We start from the raw sequence: 22,504 nt of genomic DNA on the forward strand, positions 1-22,504 counted from the left end.
ACCGGTCTAAGAGTTCTAAGTCAGTTCTAAGTTTAGATAGCACGGCCCTTTCTGTGTTTTGGTAACATGCATTGCTGACTTTCCCCGTCTTTCTTCTTCCTGCCTCTGACTGTTGCCGTCACCACTCAGAGCTCTTTCCAGGGCTGCAGGAAGAGTCAGGCCGTCATCCCTGATTGCTTAATGACAGATGCCAAGGGAACAAAGAGGGCTCTGATAGCTTCCTCCACAGTAAAGAGTTTTCAGCAGACTAGTGGAAAGACTGAGAGACAGGGAAAGGAAGAGAGAGTGAATGATGTAGAGATGGAAGCATCCCGAGGCAGAAAAAAGCCTGTATTCAATTGTTGTGCATTTTTTGGCATCTTTCCTGTACAGATAAAGACTGCTTGGTAGCACCAGATAAAAGAAGAAAAAAAATTGCTGATGAATTTAACAGAAAGACGTAGTGTTTGCATAAGGAGTAATTGCAATGGCTTCTGGTGTAGGGTCTTCACTCCTGAGTACAGTAGGAACATCTGGTGTGGGTTAGTGGTGATTGTAGGTTTTAGAGAGACCACTGTTTGCTTGGTGAGGAAAGAATGGGGGGTTCGATGGAAAAGACATGTTCAAAAGGTTCTTAGAAATTCTCTGACTGCCGCTCAATGTGCCACCATCTTGAAGCCTTGTCATTCTATTACTAGTGTTATATAAACAAAATAATATGTTATTTTTTCTTTTATGCTTTCCAATGAGTCAGTGAATTAGTCGTGCATGCATATAAATTAGCTACTTTATCACAAGATAAAACTGACAAATATATGTATCCTTTTTTATGAGACACATATTTAGTTGCTTTCTATTTACTTAGTATGCATTTTTCAGATCTGTTATATTTATGTGGTGTTTCATGATCCATTCATCCAACAATGCTGGAATGCCATTGAGTCTGTCCGTTAGGAATTCCCCACCCCATAGTGTTTCTTTCCATCCTATCCACTTCGACTATATGACTGTACTTAACTGACTTGAACCTGCACCATCCATGGCTCTGTGGTGTTTACGAGGCCTTTAGAAGTGCCTCCTAATGAGTATGTGTAAGGGTTACTGTACAACATTACCCACAGCCACCTCCTCTATTAGCTTCCCTAGTCCTTCCAGGAAGCCAGTGCAGAGGTTTATGCCAACCCCAGCTGGGAACAGTAATTGTTGGAGTCTGCGCATTCTTCCCATAACCCCCTTCCATTTTTATTCACACACACACACACACACACACACACACAGACAACCATTTATCTGGAGGTCTTGAGCTCAGTTCAGCTGTAAATTAAGCGTAATAATATCTACAGAATTGAAAAACTATGTAAACATGCAGAAACAAGAAAATGGAAGGGGTTCAGTGTATTTTTCTTGGCCGTTTGAAATTTTAACACTTCACATTTGTTGAGGTTTGATGTGTTTATTAGCTTTGAGGATTTGGAAAAGTCCATTAAAAATCATTCATAATCAGGCAGCAATTATAATGGCTATAGTTAGGCCTAATTACTGGGACATTTATGTTTTTCGGGTCATGTTGGAGCTCTGGCACCTATAGTAGGCCCATAATAAACATGCTGAGTAATATTGTTCTCACACAGCTGTTTTGATCCATGCTGGCTGTCAGACTCTGAAAGAAACACATTGCAGGGGAAGAACAAACTTTAGTCATCAAACAAGGTACCAGGAGACAGCATTCAATGAGGGAATGATATACCAGTGCTTTGCAGTGGGCTGATTGTGTCTGATTCATCAGCAGGTAATTACTGGATAATAGAAGTATTCCAGTCACTTGCACCAGAATGGGAGGTCTTTGAAAGAAGGCTTTATGAGGTGCTTAACCCAAAGTGCAGGTTTTTTTTTCTTAACAAACAGCCATGCCTCTACTACTTAAGGAATTAAGCACACCAATACTTCTGGCTTGGGTTCCGTTCGGAGAAAGAAATGGGCATAATTTGCAAACACAAATTATCTGCAAGTTTGTTGGCAGCAGATCTTCAAGCTGGGACAAATTGCTGCTTTCTTCAACTATTAAAGATCTGCTGGCGAGTGTCTAGAAACAGATTAGACCAACAGAGCTAAGAGCCCCTGCCTGCACCCCATCTCCAATTGGCAGTCCATCTTCTGGAACACGGGATTCCGAGCTCTCTCCATGTGAGGTCACTTTGGACTCTCTCCCCCAGCCTTTACCCGCTGCTCACCTCCCTCTCCACCTCTCTACCCTTCCACCCCCTTATCGGGGTGCCGGAGCCCCAGAGAGGAGGGGAGAGAGGTCACAGGGTCAAAGTCTTTTCCTCTTTGGATCTCGGGGCTTGCTGGGAGAGTCTTGGCGAGAGAATGGCTGCATTAGAGCAGGGGTTGGGGGTCAAGATTTTAATTCTGTTAAAGAACAGCTGGTTTGAGTTTTTCCTCACGTCGCTCTCCCCTCCCTTTCCCCACAAATCCAGGGAGATGAAAAATTTGTTCAGAGGGGAACCAGTAAAATAAAAAAGGTTTACAATCCAAAGCCCTTACCCTTACCCTGCTCTAGCATTAGAGAGGAATGCAATAACGTCAGCATTTGGCCTCAATTTGATTGATTTAAAACAAGGAAGTCCTTTCTGTGTTTTGGTCTCTTAACAGCCGGATGAAACGGAGGAATTCTTTCCCTCAAGTTTCAATTTCCATGAGAAATTATTATTTCGCACATAACTTTAAACAGGTGAGACTAACATTTTGGGCAGTTACACAACCAATTTAAAACCTGTAGCTTTCCGCAGAAATTCTTTAAACTACTTCATAGAGATATCAAATACGCTCTCTGTTATTCATTCAAGATTTGGGCTGACCAAATTGAGAGTTTGACGTCACACTCATTTCAAAACCTTTTGCTCTTAACAAGGTGATTGCTCAACCTCCTGTTGGCTAAATTGCTGGCCACGTTTTAGCAAAAGAGAAGATTTGTCTCTCTGCTCTGCCCCATGTGAAATGTGTTGATCTGAATGCCAAGGCAGGACTCCCTCACATTTCAAGCTGGTTGAGGGGGGCGGAGAGCGGGGAGGAAGGACGAGGCACTAGAGCTCTCCTATAAATGGAAAACTAATAACAGATTTTTAGTCTGCTTTCTCCTGCACTCTTTTGCCGGCTGGCTGGCTGACTGGCCCCGGGGCTGTGTTGGTGTGTGGCGCAGCAGCAATCAGAGGTCATAATTTCATTGGCGGTTAGCATCAGGTTCAATTTTTCTAGTAGGTTACATTTACCAGAAAGTCTGGATTGTGTTACTGTGTGCCAGCAGAATCAGTGCAGACCTGCAGAATCCCTCTACCTTTCCAAGCCAGGCACCCCCAAAGGGGAAGAGGAGTGTGCACATATGTTTAGAGATGCACACACTTCTTACACAGACACATGCACAGACCATTAGTGCCAAGGCTCTTTATACATTCAGCTAGCCTACATACATCCTTCTACTATATATATATATATATATATATATATATATATATATATATATATATAAAAAGCCAACCTGGGGAGTGTTTAGAGTTGCTGGATTGAGACCTAATTGGTTATGTCTGTGGGTGTGCATATCTTTAGACCCCTCTAGTGGTAGCAGTCCATTCTGACTGATGATGAGGTTAGATTTTATTTGGACAGAGCTGGTCAGGACACAAGGGAAGAAATGTGAAGAACTTATTCAGAAGGATGTAAAGAAAAAGTCAAGGCGAAGGGGATTAAGACTGAGGTGTCCAGCCAAAGCACAAATTCCTAAATAAATATGTTGTTTCTAGTGAAAAATGACCTGGAACATGTTAAAAATGTGTTAAAAAGACAGTATGTCTTTAAGATTATGTGAATCCTACATTACTCAAAATACTTGTTTTGTGTATTCCAGGAATGTGACCAGGTACATATCGACGATGTGTCCTCCGATGACAATGGCCAGGATCTGAGGTACAACACTGGTACACTTTCATTCTTGATCGAGTAGTCACAATAAACTGTGCCGTTTGCTTGCATCAACGTTGGTCCAGGCTGTGCCAACAGATCCTTTCTTTGTCTTCATCTCAGTACGTATAACTTTGGCGCTGACGGTTTCCACGCAGCGGCGACCAGTGCCAATCTATGTCTGGCCACAGGCGTACGGGGAGGCGTGGACTGGATGAGAAAACTGGCCTTCCGCTACAGACGAGTAAAAGAAATCTACACCACCTACAAAAATAACGTTGGAGGTAATCCCCAACAAGCAGCGCTGCTCTGTAAAGATATGTCAAAACGAGTTTGCAGATGTCCGTGCCTTATTTGTGCGCGTGTTCATGTGTGTGTTCTAAAAGCACACATGCCACACCACTTGGTCAGAGTAAATTTTGAAAATTTTAGTGGTATTCGGAGGGCTGGTCCAACCTAAACAATGTTACCCTGCGTTTCAGGTCTGCTGGGCCCAGCCAAAAGGGAAGCCTGGTTGCAATTGCGAGCAGAAATTGAAGCCTTGACGGACTCCTGGTTAACACTGGCACTGAAAGCACTAACATTAATCCACTCAAGGTAGGACTCCAGTGAGGAAAATTGTACCCAGTGCCATACCGCACATATATAAACTCGCATGTGGCGTAAATAAGTCAACTTCACATTCCCAAGCTATTAAAGAAAATGCCAATGCTCTTCTGGACAGGCTTTGTCCTCTGATTTTGAAAGTGTGCTAAGAGACCTGACTTTAAAAGGAATAGGAGATTCAATCCCTAATTGCATGACATGACATGCTTTATTTTCAGCACACTGTGTTTTCTTTTGTCCTCCCTCCAAGTGATTTAGAATGATGTCATCCCTTTGCTCTCCTCCTCTGCTTCTCTACTGCAGGTCAAACTGTGTGAATATCCTGGTGACCACCACGCAGCTCATCCCTGCCCTGGCTAAGGTCCTGCTCTACGGCTTGGGGATAGTCTTTCCTATCGAGAATATTTATAGTGCAACCAAAATAGGTAAACGTGTAATTTGAATCCTTTTTTTTCTTTTAGTCACTCTGGGACATGAATGATAATTATTTTAGCTCCGAGAGTGTAGAAAGTTAAGACACACGTGCTACTTAAGTGACGGGACAGAGGTGTGGATGGGCTGGGAGATTCAGTCACTGGAGAGGGTTGATGTTCTTCTCTGAAGGAATAGGTCTAATCAGCCTGGGATTATTTTCCTGGAGCTGGGCCTGCGCTGGGCCTCCCCAGGCCTCTCCTGTTCAGTCTCTGCATATGAAACCACTTCTGCACATTTATGTCATTCCACAGCAACACAACGCCCCCCTCTTCCTCCTCTAATCTGCCCCCTTTTCCTCCAGTACTTCCCCTTCTTTACTGTTTCAAATGCAAAATAAACAATCAAGCTTCACTCCCACACCATTTTCAGGCCCGTCAGCGCAGAGTGTAGTTCAGGGTTCCTCGGAGCGTTAAGCGCACTGGTCCTCCTAACCAGACCCTGTAGCATGCAAGAGTGATTTTAGCTGATTTAAATTCATTTGTCCCATGGTTAAGGAGCAGAAGGGCAGAGTTAATGCTTTTCAGATTGTCTTTATCTGAGAGCTGATCTTATCACATCTCCTCGCTGAGCTCAAAGTGTTTACACTCTGCACTATTTTGTACGTGTGGTGTTTTTAAAGGGGCTCTTTTCACCCTGTGCCTTTGAATCAACTTGAGGGTGTTTAGTGTGGGTCCCTGCAAGTGTCCGTGTGCCTGTGTATCTGTTTGCATCCATTCAACGCTCCACTAACATCCTGCTGTCGACTCCCCCCACAGGGAAGGAGAGCTGCTTTGAGAGAGTAATTCAAAGGTTCGGGAGGAAAGTTGTTTACATTGTTGTTGGAGATGGTGTGGAAGAGGAGCAAGGCTCAAAAAAGGTAAGAAGTCGAATAATACACACCACATACTGTATACACATTGAGCTCCAGAAATACACAGATCTAGGAGAAAAGACAACGTTTGGACTTGTGATTGAAGGTCAGGAGTTCATTATGAATGCTTGCAGAACACAAAACATACCTGCCATACTTTTCCAAATAAAGGAATCAGCTCGCCTGCTTAACAGTCTTACTTTACTTTCATTTGTTTATCCTCTTATACAAGAGAGAAAGTCTGTAGTGTGTAATCAGCGCTTTTCCTCCGCCATCTCAGGTTTACAGAACAGGGGAGGGGAGAGATGGCATAATTATATATTCCTGCTCGGTGCCTTGAGCAGCGTGAATGCTGTGTGTGTAATGCTAGGCAAGCCCTTTCAGGCTTGTTGAAGGCACATTGTAAATAGAGCATGCATAAAGGAGACTTAAATCATTGTTGATGGAATTGGATTATTTACTGCAATGACAAGCCTGTAGCACGAAACGGATCAAAAAAGCCGCCGGTATCTGTTCAGATGAATCTGACATTGTCCTTTTTTATGTTACCTGTCGGCTCTTGCTCCACAATTTGTGTATTCAGCGTTTCTGCCAAGTTTGGATGAAAACCAAATGCCGCATGCAAGCCGCACACAGCAAACATATTCATTAGCAAATTAATCAGCGGTCAAAAGGCATATTTCACTGACAGTAACGGTGAGCCACAGTGTCAGGGTGAAGACATGGAGTTTCCCTTTGAAAAGCCTCCAGCTCCCTTTTCACCTGTTTCTCAGTAAACAACGAGTAGAAGCGTGAGGACAGATGAAGAGCGATTAGGCAGCGATTAAGCAGAGGTATCCACCTTTACCCTGGATAAGTGCGTAAAGCAATAGCTCTGTATTATGAAAAGCGAACACACCCTGGGAATATGGTCTTGAAGGATGATTGTGGAAAAAAATGCAAATATTTTCACTCAGTCTTGAGTTGTTGGAGAGTGACATTGATGGAAGGATAAGGCGGGTTTTTTTCTCCCCCGTCTGAGTTGTGTGAGTCCCACGACACGCCATGCGGTAAAAGGTTTCTGTGTCAACATCAGAGAGGACGTGAAATAACACAACAATTTCACCCGTCAGGAGGCACACATCAGACGTGACACCGTGTGGAACTACAAAAGCAAAATGTCTAAAAGTTCTCCCGGCCCTCATTCCTCCACCAAAAAAAAAAAAAAAAAAAAATCCACAATCCCTGAAACAATTCTGCCTTCATTTATTACCATCGCCTGGGAGAGAAGGTAGAGATAGCATCTCCAGCTTTTAAACTTAAAAGCAAAGACAATTTACAAAACAAAAAGCAAAGAGCTTTTTAAGGGTCAGTGCAGGCTCTCCTAAGCGGAACATATGCCTGGGAGAGGCCATACCTTTTGATAAGGGGGGTTAATGGGCTCCACACACTGAGGAGCAGAGGACTCTACCTGACAAGCTCCTTTCATTCTCTGCGACTCAGGTTTCTCCCCCCGTCCTCTGCTTGGGAACAACAGCTCATTTGCACTGTCCCAAACACACACTGGCAGGCAGAAGGTTCATTCAAAAGACCCTGTGGGGAGTTTATTTCTCTTGAGGTTGAAGACAGCTACTGGATTCGCTTGGTGGTAGAAAACTACATGTTGATGCAGGAGAGAAATTAGTTAGAGGTACATATGTACTATTTGGCTGCATAGACATTTACACAAGGGAGCAAGAGGAGCAGTCTGCATGTGTTATTAATATGATTGCTTTTCCTGGTGAAAGGACCAGGCCTGCAGTACTTCATTCATTGAACGTATTAGCTGCAGTGTAAAGAATAAAATCTTCTTAGCGCTTCTTGCAAATGTTAAGATGGGCTATAAGTAATGGTTTTCGTCAATATTATTTTTTGATAATTATTCAGCTCACAGTTTCCCACGTCTTTAAATAGCTTCTTTTTTTTTCCTCCGACCAAAAGAGAAAAAGAATCGTTAGCATTTTTCTTTGATAAATGACTGAAAGGATTGATTAAACTATTGTAGATTACTTATCAATTCATTGACAAATTGTTTCAGCCCTAAAATGTATAGAATATATGATTTTTTTCAGTGTTTGAAATTAAAACTTTTTTTATTCCTCCCTCAGCACAACATGCCCTTCTGGAGGATCTCCAGCCATTCAGACCTCATGGCCCTCCACCACGCTCTAGACCTGGAGTACTTGTAGCACTACAGCACCACGGTACACCCTGCTCCGCCTCAGCACACCCTGCAACCTTTCACCTTCGCCCTCCATCCCCGTCCCAAGCTTGCCGCAGACCCTACAGCTCAGAAAAGGCACACCCCCCCCCCCCCCACCCCACCCCCCCCCCCCCCCCCCCCCCCACTGCGCTGCCTGGCGTCTGTCTTCCACTACACAGGAAGAAAAGAAGAGGAGAATGGAGAGAGAAAAAAGGCTGAGCACACGGTTAATGTGCTGACATATGGTCACACTTCGTCTTAACCCTAAACTTTTTTTTTTTTTTCTGGAAGCGAAGGAGAGAGGTAAATTTACGGCGCTGCAGCTGCTTGCCCTGTTACTGTGAATTGGCCGCTTTCTGAAGTTGTCAAAGTGTTTTACGGCCCCCTGTTTGTGCCGGGACTCTGTCAGGGTCCACACCTGTGAGGAGAGCAGCGCTACCGGTGGCCTCGCCTCGCCACAGAACTCCGCTACAGGAAACCACAGGCCCACGACTACTGGTGGTGACATTTCTCCTTCCCTCTAGCTCTTCACCTCCCGTCTCTTTCTGTTCCTTATCTGTCTACCTACAGACAGACAGACAAAGCGACTGCTCCTCTGTTGCCCGTCGGCCTGGGAGTCCTGTGCTTGTTATTTATGAACAGAGACTTTGTGAGTGGCACCGTGCCACCGAGAAGGTACCTCGACGACAAAAGACTCGTGCCTTTTACAAAGTACTATTGATTTCCAACCACAGCGAGAGGAAGACATTTATGGAAGAAACAAAAAAAAGGGGGTTTTCTAATAATTTAAGAAAATTACAAAAAACTTTATTTACAATGCTGAGACAATCGTGTATAGAGGAAATCTTTTTTTGTGTGTGTAAGTTTGTAATCACTGGACTATTCCTTCCTATATTCATTTAGGTACGTGCTCTTAAAAGGTGGCAATGCTTTTTCATTAAAGTAAAAAAAATAAAATAAAAGGCATCCCATCGCACATAAGCTTGTGCGAAGCCTGAAAGTGTTGATGTGTTCAAGTTTTGTTCAGTAAACAAATATGTAGATAATGGGATTTTGTGATAAATCGTTTTGTCAAGACCAAAAGCATGGATGTCAAGTGTCAATGACCTTTGATTTGATTCTGTGACGTTTCTCGTCCTTACAGGAAACTGCAGTCACATCTTTATACAGCATAACAGGTCTCCTTTACTGCAAGTTCTTTTTTAGACTCCTATTTTAAAGGGAAAGAGGTATTTGGGTTTCTTAGTTATTCAGAAAGGTAGCTCACAACTTGTGTCCTTACGGCATTTCACCAGCTTGCAGCCCTGACCCCATATATTTGAAAGCAAACTTAATTCTGATAAGTTTTTCGTATCTGGCGTGGAAGTGAGAAAACTCACTATTTCCTGCCTCCTGAGAGCCACCTTGGTAACAAATTAAAAATTTTAAAGCAGGCTTGAATAGGTTTTATTATCTTTTATACAAGCGCTATAACACCTCTTGTACAGCAAGCATAATTTTTGTATAATGTAGTGTTTTTATTTTGACTTTGAAAATACATTCTGTGTCCCTCTTTGAAATAGTTTAAAGACACAAAGCCCTTTTCATAATGCTTCTACGTCTGTGGATGGGGAAACCGTAATGAACATTGAAAGAAAAGCCACTAACTTCGAGGGGTTTGTGAACATACAGGACATGTGCTATCGACTGTGAATTTCTTAAACAGAAACCCATTTGTTGCGTTTCTAATTTTCCCTCCTTTGCACATGATCACTGTTGGCCTTTACATTTCAATTTAGATCCCTCTCTCCCTCCCCTCCCACCCCATCTTCTCAAACAACAACTTCTTCCCCCGCACTCTGGGGGTATCTACATATTGCTGCTAGATCAAGGTAATGGTAGGTAACTAGTGGAAATGTTTTATAGATTCATACAGCACGCTTTTTTTATTATGTTGCAATCATAAATGCAAACTGGAAATACTTTACACTACATGGGCCTCATTGTGAAACGCAAAAGATTGTTGTGTCTGCAAAATATGTGTACAGATGTTTTTGACATTATTATTTGATTGTGTTTAAATTAATAAAACTGATTTGTGAACTGTTACATGTTGCCCAGATTATTATTTTTATATTTAAAACTACAACTTAATACATTATTTACAATATTGTGTACTAAACTAAAGTAGGTGCACAATACAATTTAACACTGACATTAAAGTACTTTTGTCTGTGGACAAAATTGTTTTAGTTTTTTAGTTTTTACTTATTTGAATTGTGTGTTAGTAATACTAGAATAACATTACTGGCTGCCCTCACAGGCGTCAGCCACTTATCCTACCAGGAAGCAAATAGAAACTGGAGTTGGTGCAAGTCTAGATCAAACAACATCATCACACCTCCACATGCTAATGGCATGCTTTAACTCTGCTGCACAATAGCTGATCAAAATAAAAAAAAGCACAAAGCTACATCCGAATGACAGAAATGCTTTTGTTTTGGAATAACTAACATGACTTGAAGGCTCTTTAAATTTCCATTAATCAGATGTTTTTCATAATTCCTGTGAGACGATGCAAGATTTTCTTGATAGCCTCAACAATGTAAAATGTGCGTCACACATTCTTGAGGCTTTTCTGAAGCCAAGCCAATTCTCAGTCCAATATCTGTAATAATTCTATCCATATAGCGTATATCTCTAGGAGCCTCCATGCGTAACTAACATATATCGAACCGATCCAAGCCATAGAGAGCTGAGTTAGTTTAAATAACACATGAAAACATAACACATGAAAAATATTTATTAGGCGGATTTTATGAGGTGGTCACAGCTAAGACAGTCCAGGATGTAACACTAGCCTGGACAGGGAAGAAAGTGTCCGGCCTCCAAAACCACGATGGAGAATTAAGCATGCATGGAGTTTTATTTTGAGCCGCACAGCCCATTTAATATCCAGATCAATTATGTTTTCAGATGGAGTGGGAGTGATGGTTGGGGTGAGGCGTGTATGTCTGCCAGTCTGGACAAAGCAAATCAGGCTGCTACCGCCGGAATGCACCGGCACAATGACCCCTAATGTGCTTTTTCCACTTCCGAACAGCTGAAAGACTAAGGAGTGTCTGAGGTCCTCCTGACTGCCTGTCTTTCTAGGAGAGGAGCACTCTCTCTTTCTCGGCAGCACAGAATAGAGGTCTGTTCTCTTTGATAAGTTTTCCCGATGCTCAGAGACCTGGCAGGAAAACTCAGACACAACCAGACCAGACATTTTGTGAAAGAAAAAGTGGGTGTTGTGGCATGTCGGCCAACCACTCTGGCTGCTCATGCAAAACAGAGGGGAATAAAAATAAGAGCTATATTGTGTCTGTTTGGCTTGGTCATGGACCTGACTTACAATCCTCACACTTTTGATTTTCTGTGAAATGTATCATCCTATCATGTTGCTGTAGAGCTTGTATGCATGCCATGTGCTTGCTTTTGTTAGATAAAGGTGATCCTGTGCTTTAATCAAGCTTTACAGTAACCATGTAATTCACAAGAGGCCCGCTCTTCATTGAACTCCCATCAAACCCCTTGTGGAAATAAAGGGGCCATTACCACGCAGGTCCTGTGTTGGGCATTCCTCTGTTGGGCATTCCTCTCCGGGATGTCCCAGCAAAGCGCCCGGCCTCCATAAAACTGTACCGCAATAATAAACAACGCCATTGGTGATTTACGACCTTGCCCAGACAGTGATTTCATGCAGATTTCCATAGAGGGGGCCTCTGACGGTGCATCGCAATTGAACTAATATTGTATTACATGCATATCAAACTCCCCCTCCCCCCAAAAAAACCTGATCTGCCACATCTCTTTTATGAGCAGGAAGCCTATTAATAGGCCTGTGTTCTCCTTTTGGTGGCTAGTGTGTCTTAAGTTAGGGGAATTTGTCTCTGTAGCGAGCAGATGTCCACAGATTGAGACAATAAGAGAGAGCAGAGAGGGGGAGACACAAAGCTTCCATCCTTAGCAGAGCTGCAAGGCATTTCTGCTCAATCTAAGAACCAAAACAACACGCTATTAGGTCGTTTCAGTCTGCATTTCTTTATTCTTGGTTTGGCTGATGCTGTTTGTCTGGAGGCAGGATAGACAATCCCGCTGTCTCTGATTGCAGCTCCTCCTCCAGTGGTTTTCAGATGAAGAAAGGCTTCTTGCTCCTCTCCAGAGTGCAAGGCTCAGTTAGCCTTGGCAAGCAGCGAGAGTGACAAACCTGTTGTCATGCTGTGGCGGGTGGTGGTGCTAAACTAGGCCCTTTGTTTACTGTTTGTTTATTTCTCAGTTACTGGGATTTGACAGGCAGAGTGGGGCAGGGACAGCTGGTAATCAGGAAGCTGTGTATGTCAGGGATCCCAGCCAGAAGTGTCAACTCCGAAGGGGCCAGGCGTCCACAGCTATGCCTGTCCCACACAGACGTGGCATTCCCAAGTGAGGCCAGACTGCGCCGACGCTACGCATGTATGTTGGTGAAGAGTTTGAGTCAGATTGGTCTAAAAAAGGTTTTGGTTTTAATGGACTTGTAGAGTGAGTTGTGACTCATGGAGGTCACACACGCACACACAAACACAACACACACACACACACACACACACACACACACACACACACACACACGTGTATACATTGAGGCACCCACAAGATGAGGAAATTGTCTTTGTAATTTATTGTATTAGGGTTTTCTGGAATCCAGCATTGCAAATTAGGTGTTATTTTACTATAAGTAGTAGTTTTGACAAGACATACTGTTTCAATAAAGCATTGAGATACAGGGCAGACATTGTCTCTCATCATGCATGTTCCCTACACTAGCTCAGCAGTAGTTGCTGCAAATATCATAAATCACAAACATTGAAATGTAACTCTTCTGTCTGCCAGTCAACAAGTTGCTGTATTAGTCCTTTTGGTCTGTTGATTGCAGAGTATTTGTTTTCATTTTCAAACAATTTTCCATGAAAGTTAAAGTAGTAACTCCCCGCTGCGTGCCTCCAGAAAAAAAGTATTACTTGTACAACAACTGCAATAATTACTCGTACAACACTGCACAACACAGCAGGTAATGAAATTCATTCGCTGAGCAAATTCAGCAACAAAGGCACACTTTCACATAAACTCTCACCACGGCTCATAATAACCACCATGAGGTCGTAGTGTTACGTTGCCAGGGCCGGACCTGGAGCGATGCTCACTGTCTGCCCGACCGCACCACAGCTCCACCTGCGTCTCTGCGGTCAAACACACACACTCTCTCATATTTACTGGGCCCACCGCACTGCTCCATTTGAAGGTGAGTGGCAGAGATTTATATGGCCAGCTAAGGCCACCCTACAACTGTGAGTGTGTGTGTGTAAATGTGCATGACTTCTTAGCTAACTCTGAGCTACCGGGTCCCCAAGGGTTTATTTGGCTGCTGCTGCTCCCTGTATGCACTGTGGGTGAGCATGCGCAAGCGTTTTTATGTGTGTTTGTGTGTGCTCAGAAAGTGTATGTGTGTTTGCAAGGACCTCCCTCTCGGGTGTTAATTGGGCTGGCTCTCCCAAGTTGGCCCTCGGACCCAGGCCAAGCTCCCTCTCGTCTGGCAGCAAAAAGAGCCTCTCAGCCAGTTTAATAAACTCAATGTCATCCGGTTAATAAAACAGCCTTGCGTCCCACCTTGGCTTGTTTTTGCTCGATAAGTCACGGGTGATGTTATTTTTTCTATACGTAGAAATGAAGGAAAGGTGAACCCTGTTTCATAGGTAGGCTGCATGTTTTTTTTCCTCTGAGTCCTGCTGCTGCTTTATGTCCTGAAATACCACAGCTACGCTTCCACGCTGCCACATATATTTTATAGAATGTATACAGGCTATATTAGGGGTGTCACAATTCTCCAAATCCACGATTCGATTTAACTTCAATTTTAACATCACAACCTATTCCTTCTATTTCGTCTGGCTCCGCCCTCCTACGTACTTCCGCTCAATTTTCATTTTACTTCAGTACTCCGTCTGGGTTTGCGGTATATTCTTGGGTTTTCTCCGGCCAAATATTTGGCGGTCCAATCATCGAACAGAGAGAGTGGCTGAGAGCGATGACGTTGAGGACGTGCGCTAGAAAGATGCAAGCGAAGCCATTTGGTCCATTGTGGCCATGCTGCAGAATATCCAGAAGTTAAAGCTTCGAGCAAGAACAATGTTGTGTTGGTGGCCATGATGTTGTGGCCGTCCTCCCCACGGGGTTCGGAAAAAGTTAGCTTTTCCAGCTCGCTGCGTCAGTGGTGAAGGAGTTGGCTAAGGCTAACGCTAGCGATGCTAATGCTAAATATAAGCCAGTAGTTGTTGTCGGTCTCCCCTCTTGTTGCACATGCGAATGACATATACGTCACGACCAAACATTAGCGATTGGTTATGGCAGATCCAGAGTGGCTCTGGGCAGATCCAATAGTTTTAAACTTCAACAGGAGAGTCATTGTCAATGGAGAGTGGCCAGACTCTCTGTACAAATGAAATGTACGAGAGTCTGGTAGGATCAGGCTATTTCTTTTCAGCAGTCACTGATGAATGAATGTCAATGCCACAATAAGAGTCATTAGACTGTGTAAAGTGTAAAGTGTCTCGAGATAACTCTTATGATTTGATACTATAAATAAAAATTGAATTGAATTGAATTGAATTAGACAGCTCGGATAGCCTATTTTACAACAAAAGTTTGAGTTTCACAGAGTTTACAGGATGCACTTGAATGCACCATGAAGTCCCGTCGGGGCTCTCCCATAGACAGTATATAATGGACCAATAGACCCCGTTGCTCTGGACGGAGACCGGTGAAGGATATTAGAAGCACTTTTCCGGTGATCACTAGCTTTACTGCGCAGCCTCCAACTGAGAGAGACAACGTAAATGTGACGTGAGCAACGTGTCTGAAAGTTGTAACTCCTCTGGTAGCTGTGCCAAGAGAAATCTCAATCAGCGGCAGCGGCCATGGTGTCTGGAAAAGTGCAGCTGCAGGCTACGGGTAAACTAACGTTTCCCTGTGTGTTTGTTTTTTTTCTTCGGATGTGCGCAAGTAGGCGGGGGTGGAGAGAAGGAAAAGAAGCAGTCTGTGCTCTGTGGGAATCGCTGATGATCCATACCTGAGAAGATAACTCGGTTTTAATATTGTGTCAGCATTTAATAGTTATGTGCTATTAAACCAAGGGCTGATCTGTGGTGTGTGTAGGCCTATGCCCAAAGTTATTTTTTTCTATAGGCCTAACGTTACCTAAAGGGTCAGTTCATGTGATTACAAAGGACTGGACCTGGAGTTAGCTAACGTTAACGTTAAGTTATGGATGGTCAGTAAATCCCTGCAAACCATGAGCTGGCTGCTTGCTAAATCCGAATGTCTGTTTTCTATTTCTACACATATTAAATACCAGAGATGTGTTGCTAGTGTAGCTTTGAAGTTGTTTCAGTGGAGCTGCCGGCTGAATAATGTACTAGTAGGCTATGTATTATTATGACTCTTTGCCAATCGCTACTTGATAAGGTAATTGTAAGGTAATAATGTTTCAGTGAAGAGTAATTAAGTAGATTTTTCAAGTATCTTGCCCTAGCAGTGACATTTCTGCTGCTACTCTTAATACAATCCGGGTGAATTAAATTTTGTTTGTGGTGCTCACAGTAATTAACATTTCTAGTTACCTTTTTTTTTTGTCTTGTGGTGATCTCCAAAATAGTTAACTCAAAACCTGGGCACATATAACTAAAGCTATGTGCATATCTAGATAGATACAACTGGGGGTAATTGAGAACATGTGTTTTTTGGTAATTTAGGTAAACAGCCCTTTAAACTATTTATGACCCAGAGAGACACTCATCCAAATGGAACAGAGTGACATTAGAGTTGTTTTATGCCACATTTCTCTCTCTCTGTATCTTCTTCTCAGTCTGTCTCTTTCTCTTGGCCCCATACTGTCCCAGTAGGAATGTTAATGTTGTGTTCCGGTTGGATGAAATGTTTTTTTTTGCTCTGCCTCTGTCTGAGCAGGGGACACAGAGGGGATGGAGGGGTAGCACGGGGGCGAGGAGCCACTGGGACAGGAGAAAATATTCTATATCCTGGGTGACTCCGCTCTTCTAGGGGATTACAAAGGGTTTAACTGGCGGATGAAGGAGAGCAAAGTGGTAAGTGACATTTCTGGTCTAGGAATATGGCAATCAGCAGCATGGAGCCCCGCCAAGTCTCCTGGCCTGGCCAGAAAAATGCTAAAAAGGCTTGGGAGAGTGTAAACAAACGGGGCACTGGCTAGCGGTGCGGGAGGGGAAAGGAGGGAAAGGAGAGGGAGTGGGGACGGGGGGTGTCCAGGGGGACAGATCTGTTAACCATCAGTGGCTGCGTTTCATCCTGCCGCCCCTCTCCAAACCCTTCAAGGGAGGCTTTGTGTACCTGCTCCGCAGACAGGAGCTGGGTATTTGGGGAACAGGAAACCAAGGCTTCCCCCCTTCCTTTCTTCCCCACACCTCACCCATTCCCCCTTCCCCTGTGCCCGCAGCTGCCCCCCAACACACACACACACACACACACCCCACATTCACCCCCTGCTATGCCCTCTCTTGTACGCCACCTCTGCCCCCTGATCACTCATACCTCCACTCTGAATAGGCATGTTGTACAGTATGTCATTGGAATAACACACACGCACTGGCAGCTAAAGTTGATAAGTGGACAATGGCTTGTCAGCAGTCGTCGCTCAGCTCAGGTATGAATGTACAAAGATTTCCATGCATAATCTAAAGGCCTGCATCCATTTGGGTTAAATAAAATGGGGAAGTGGGTATTTAAACCTAAATCCATTATTCATGATTCTCCATCTGAACCACCAGCCAAGAGAATCGGAGCATTGACAGACAGAGTTCACTATGTTAATTATTTCAGTTAGTTCATGAGCTGCTCAGGACTGTTCAGCCGCACAGCCTGCGCCAATTCACATCAGCACTTAGCCTACTAGAAGGAAATTATTCCTGACAAAAAGCTGCTAGGCCTATTACTGTTACACCATAAAGGTTAGCATGGGAGAATGAGGGAGAGTTCAACAAGTGTAATGCATGCATGGATCACAAACAGCGATTGTCTAATTATAGCTTAGCAACCATTACTAGGCACAGCAGGTCTGTCAAGTTTTCGATTTCTCCACATGATACGTCCGTGTGCATGTTGCTGTAATGCAGTAAGAGAGATACGCCTATAGGGTCATAACTTTTTCTTTCTTTTATTAAATTACCGGCCAACCTTAGGTAGATGCTAGAATATAGCCACCAAACGAGTTTCAACCAAGTGCGAGCCAGGCCAGATCCAGAATCTCTCAGTGAGGGAGAAAGGGTAGATGTGCTTCCTGCCCATTTCAGACTTTTATTTTACTTTTTATGTGGGTAAACCATGTTCAAAAAATATTGATCATATTAGAGTAGAGCTGGGCAATATATCAATATTATATCGATATCATGATATGAGACTAGATATCGTCTTAGATTTTGGATATCGTAATATTGTAATATGGCATAAGTGGTGTCTTTTCCTGGTTTTAAAGGCTGCATTACAGTGATGTCATTTTCTGAACTTACCCGACTGTTATAACTCTGTTATTTGCCTTTACCCACTTAGTCATTATATCCACATTACTGATGATTATTTATCAAAAATCTCATTGTGTAAATATTTTGTGAAAGCACCAATAGTCAACACTACAATATCGTTGCGGTACCGATATTGAGGTATTTGGTCAAAAATATTGTGATATTTGATTTTCTCCATATCGCCCAGTCCTATATCAGAGTAGTTTACATACTTTAAAATGTGTTTGGAGTGGGACTTTATCTTGTAATGCCACTGCCCAATGTCATGATAGTTTCTAGTTTCTGATAGTTTCACATGGTGAAAGATCAGAATGGAACTGGGGATGAGGATGAGAATGGGTGGAGGAATGTTTTTGGTATAATCTGCCCAACTCATTTGGCTAAATGTAACTTCCTGGTTTGCGTGTGGGTGAGTGTGCTATGTGTGTGCATGAGAGAGAGAGAGAGAGAGAGAGAAAAAAAAAGTGATCTGTAATCTGCTAGCAACAGTTTGCCTTTCCAAAATCAATGGCCGTTGGCTAGAGAATGAGAAGCCTGCTTTTGTTTCCTTCTATGTGAAATCTTCTGTATAATATACATAATCACAAACAACGGCCTTGCAAATTGCCATTAAGTTAAATCAACACCCCACCGACAAATTCTCATAAAAAAAATTTAACATTACTAGCTTCAAAAATAGCATCTTCTGCAGGGCTACTGTAATGCCTTGATTAGTCGAAGCTGAAGGAGTTGGACAGCTTTGTGTTCCTTAATACGCAGGGTGATGAAGAAAAATACTCGTCCCTGGCACTGAGTTGACACAGATCATAAAGGCTTCATTGTGAATGCTGACTTGTCTCCCAGTATGCTAAATTAAAAAATGGATGTAACCTAATACGGGATGGTAGCGGCGATAAGATCTGGAGTCGGCCCGTGTCCCTGCAGGCCCTTCTCCTCCTCGCTGCACCACAAGGGAAGGCAGCGCGGTGACAAGAGGTGTTCAGGAAGCAGTGAACACCCTGCAGATCAACAGATAATATTTTTCTGGCAAATAAATTCATTCCTGAACCTTAAATTACATTTTCACCTCCCAAAGAAATGTCTGCTCTCTAAGCCTGAGGCAGTGTCTGTCTGACACGGAGGGAGGAGGAAAAGAGGAAGTGCAAGGTGTTGGCGCATGTATGCTGTATCTGTTTGTATGTGATTAAACAATGTGCGAGGGATTGTAAATGTCTGTCAATGTGCGTGTTTCGTGTACACTATGGGTGAGCACATGTGTGTGTGTGTGTAGAGAGAGAGTCACTCTGCAGCACCATGACAACAGTGGGGCCGTCTGATCCTCTCTCTCTAATTGTCTGTGACCTCGTAACTGGAGACGCACTCTCAAGGCAGGAGGAGGGCCTTTCACACGGCAATCACTTTTGGATTTGTCCTCTATGCAACTCCTGAATACCACTGCCAAAAAGGTGTGTGTGTGTGTGTGTGTGTGTGTGTGTGGGTGCGTGGGTGCGTGCATGCGTGCGCATGTGTGAGTGTATGTATATGCAGGTGTGACCGCTTCTTAAAATCCAAACCCCCTTCTGATTGGCAGTGAGGTACAGTATACCAGAGGTGGACAGGTATGTGTGGATTAGACACTCTTTGATGTTCTTAAAAAAAAAAAAACGTGTTTATGCCAACTTTACTTCACACACAACATGAGGAAATAGAAAAAAACGTTGCAACAAAATTAAAGAGAATATTGAAAAATAGCAACTTCTTTGACAGTTCATGTTAAATGTATCTTTCTTTGTTTTGAAGACCCGAGACAGGGTGGAGGATAACAGATTGAAATATGATACTTGCTGTATTATAAATTATTCCAGTGAGTAGAAAAGAACGGAAAGAGTCAATCGCTCTGTTCCCAAGGTACGTCGAGCAGGTGAATTCAGGTAAAAGCTGCCATTTTTCACATAATAAATATTGCTCGTCCACTTCAGTCTTTATGCTATTGGATATTTGAAGGACTTTTAATTCTTTGGCCAGTTCTTACTACATGGTGTGATGAATTCTAAATGTACAAAATGTCCACAGAAAATCAATTTCTTTTCATATTTTGATCTGGATGCACGCAACTAATCCACTGGCCAGACTGTAACTATAGTACTGCGTTCAAGCTTCCTTCTCAACACTCTTTATCACTTTTAAGTACAAAGCAAGTAGTAGGGTAATTGATTCTTACATTGTACTTTACATACTGTCCAGAGAATGCACTTACGTCTACACTGTCTGTCTGTCTCTGTCTGTCGTTCCCTCCGTCTGTCTGCAGAGACCGGGCTGTTCTGATGTCTCTGTTTTGTTCCACCATAAAGGGGCCTCAGTAATGGTCCCTGTCACACACAAAGGTATTAAGGCCTAAAGCCTCTCTCTCTCCGCCGCCACTGGCAGCTGGGCCAGGGGAATAATTTGATTTGGTATTTTATGCTGGAAAAGAGCCTTTCTTCCTAAGCCACATTTGCGCTTGGCTTCTCCTCAGCTCTGCAGCCCCCTGAAAGACTTTACATGACATTAACACATTTCAGAGAGCATTACGGCTTGAAAAGAGATTTGTCTAGACAAAGACATGGTTTATTTGTAGTTAAAGCTTCATTTCCTGCCTGTTCCTTCTCCTGCACTCTCTCCCTGCACCTTTACCCCCCTCAACCCGCCCCTCCTCCCCGCGTGACTCCTGCCGGGCGCACAATGGTTGGCGCCCTGACAGGTAAGAGGATTTCAATTAGTTTACCTCGAAATGGGCCCGGCAAAACGTGATTAATGAAAGCAATTAGTCTCTGTCATGTCTTCAGCACACTCCTGCTAAATCACCGGACTGCTCCTCACCGACGCTAATAGCAAATTACATCACCCAGATCCTCTCTCTCTCTCTCTCTCTCTCTCTCTCTCTCTCTCTCTCTCTCTCTCTCTCGGCTTCTTTATGAGCTCCCCACGTCTCAATGAAGAGAGCAACGGAAAGGAGAAAACAAATAGAGGAATGAAACCCAGCTGATACCCATGTGTGTTTTTTTTCTTTTACTCTTCAAGAGTGTATCCCATAAACATCAACAGTTTCTTCCAACCTGTAATAAAAAAAGAAGAATAATACTCATCTTTTCTACAAATACCATTCAAAGAGATTTAGGGCACTGCTGCCTAAAAATGATCAACCATGTTATAGTGAGATAAAAAGATTTATAAATCAATGGTCTATGTGTGTGCGTCTGTCACAGACTGACTAATAATAACCAGTGTGTGTGTGTGTGTGTGTGTGTGTGTGTGTGTGTGTGTGTGTGTGTGTGTGTGTGTGTTTTAACGAGCAGTAAATTAATCGGGGGTGCCTGGGCTCTGCTCCCCTGATTATAGCACGGCTGATCTACAGCATCACACATATGTTTACACTTCGTAAATGTACTTTCCCCTCCAGAACATCACACAATCCATACAAACTTATAAACTATAGTGGGATTTATGAAGACATGTTTTAAATGTGTAGGCTTCAAAGTATGGGCTCTTGTCACGGAACCGAAGAAACTCTCATCCTGAAGAAATGAAATCAAATAAAAGGGAATTTACTGAGCCATAGATAATGTTTTGCTAGCTGCAGGCTGGGTGGACCTCAGCCAACAGTAATCACTGCCCACTAGGAGGGAAACAGTCCCACCTGCTTCAAATTCACTGCATGCAAGCTTCCTCCTCTCACAGTTTTTGCTCTTGTTATATATTTATGCCACCATCACACCCACCATCTCTCGTACTCTTTCTCTCAATACTTTTTTGACTTCCCTACCCTTGTCTGTGGCTCTCCAAGCTCATTCGTTCCTACTGAAGATGTAAAGCTTTAACAACAGGCCACAATTTTTTACAAAGGTGTGGTCATTTTCTAAAACAGCTGGGCACCTTTAGTTATTAGCAAATATTTCTCAAACAGGAGTAAATTAGCATTTTCTGGGGATTATTTTCAACTGCGTGATTAATATACATTTGATGTGGCAGTGAATATTTTCTGAACCAGGAAGGTGGTGGAACATGGAACATACCACCCTCTGTGACAGTGTGGCTCATTTATGTGTTTTTAATAGTTTAGTTTAAATAGTTTTCAAGCCAGCGATTTCTGTCATTCTGTGTTTTCACCTGCAGACTGTGTTACTTCAGTCAGACCTTCAAGTATGGCCTTGTATGCTAGCGACGCAGTGATGAGTGTTTGTTCTTCTTTGGTTTGATTATTTAATTAGCGCTTCGTAATCTCTTTTGAGGGAAGTTTTGTGTTGGTTGGCAAGTCTTCCAGACCAACCGCTCTAGACCTTTGGTTTATTTGACCGTAGCCATTGGTACATTTTTTGCTCATCGTTAAAACACATTTCTTAATAAACTCCATAGAATTGTTTCATCTGGCCAAAGGTTAATCTCCTAAATCCTATGTTGGCTTGCCTGTGGCCTTTGGAAAGGTGTGCTCGGGATGATAGGGCTTGCATATTTTGATGTGATCCTATTTCTTCATTTCCTACATTGGCTGGGAACAGGGGAACAGCACAGGCTGTAGCTAGACCAGGCGTTCTCCTTTTCTTTCTCTCTTCCTGTGCCATTCTTTCTCTTCCTCTCTTGCTCTGTCTGTCAGATAGAGCATGCCAATTTGATAAGCTTGTTCCTATTGGAAATGGGATGATTGGAGGTCTTTGGCATCCACCCTGACCTGTCTGCTCCGCTGTTCGATGCACAGTTTTTCAGACTGACACACATTCCTGAGCATGTCTAAATGCGTGTGGTAGTGTGTGCTAACGTGTGTGTGTGTTGTGTGTGTGTGTGTGTGTGTGTGTGTGTGTG

General features: G+C 43.2%; 1 protein-coding gene across 11 annotated transcripts in view; it reads left to right on the top strand.

Moving 5' to 3' along the window:
• Window positions 1-8,164, top strand: part of eya1 (EYA transcriptional coactivator and phosphatase 1) — a 65,679-nt gene extending 57,515 nt beyond the window's left edge. For all 11 annotated transcript variants that reach the window (XM_028569193.1, XM_028569194.1, XM_028569195.1 and 8 more), the window contains 6 exons: window positions 3,881-3,939; window positions 4,057-4,217; window positions 4,416-4,530; window positions 4,843-4,964; window positions 5,769-5,869; window positions 7,990-8,164. In XM_028569193.1, coding sequence (XP_028424994.1) covers window positions 3,881-3,939; window positions 4,057-4,217; window positions 4,416-4,530; window positions 4,843-4,964; window positions 5,769-5,869; window positions 7,990-8,070 — 639 coding nt within the window. In that variant the 3' untranslated portion in view covers window positions 8,071-8,164. The remainder of the gene's footprint in view (window positions 1-3,880; window positions 3,940-4,056; window positions 4,218-4,415; window positions 4,531-4,842; window positions 4,965-5,768; window positions 5,870-7,989) is intronic.
• The last annotated feature ends 14,340 nt before the right edge of the window (window positions 8,165-22,504 follow it).

Source organism: Perca flavescens, chromosome 22, assembly GCF_004354835.1.
Source record: "Perca flavescens isolate YP-PL-M2 chromosome 22, PFLA_1.0, whole genome shotgun sequence".
Taxonomy (NCBI): Eukaryota; Metazoa; Chordata; class Actinopteri; order Perciformes; family Percidae; genus Perca; species Perca flavescens.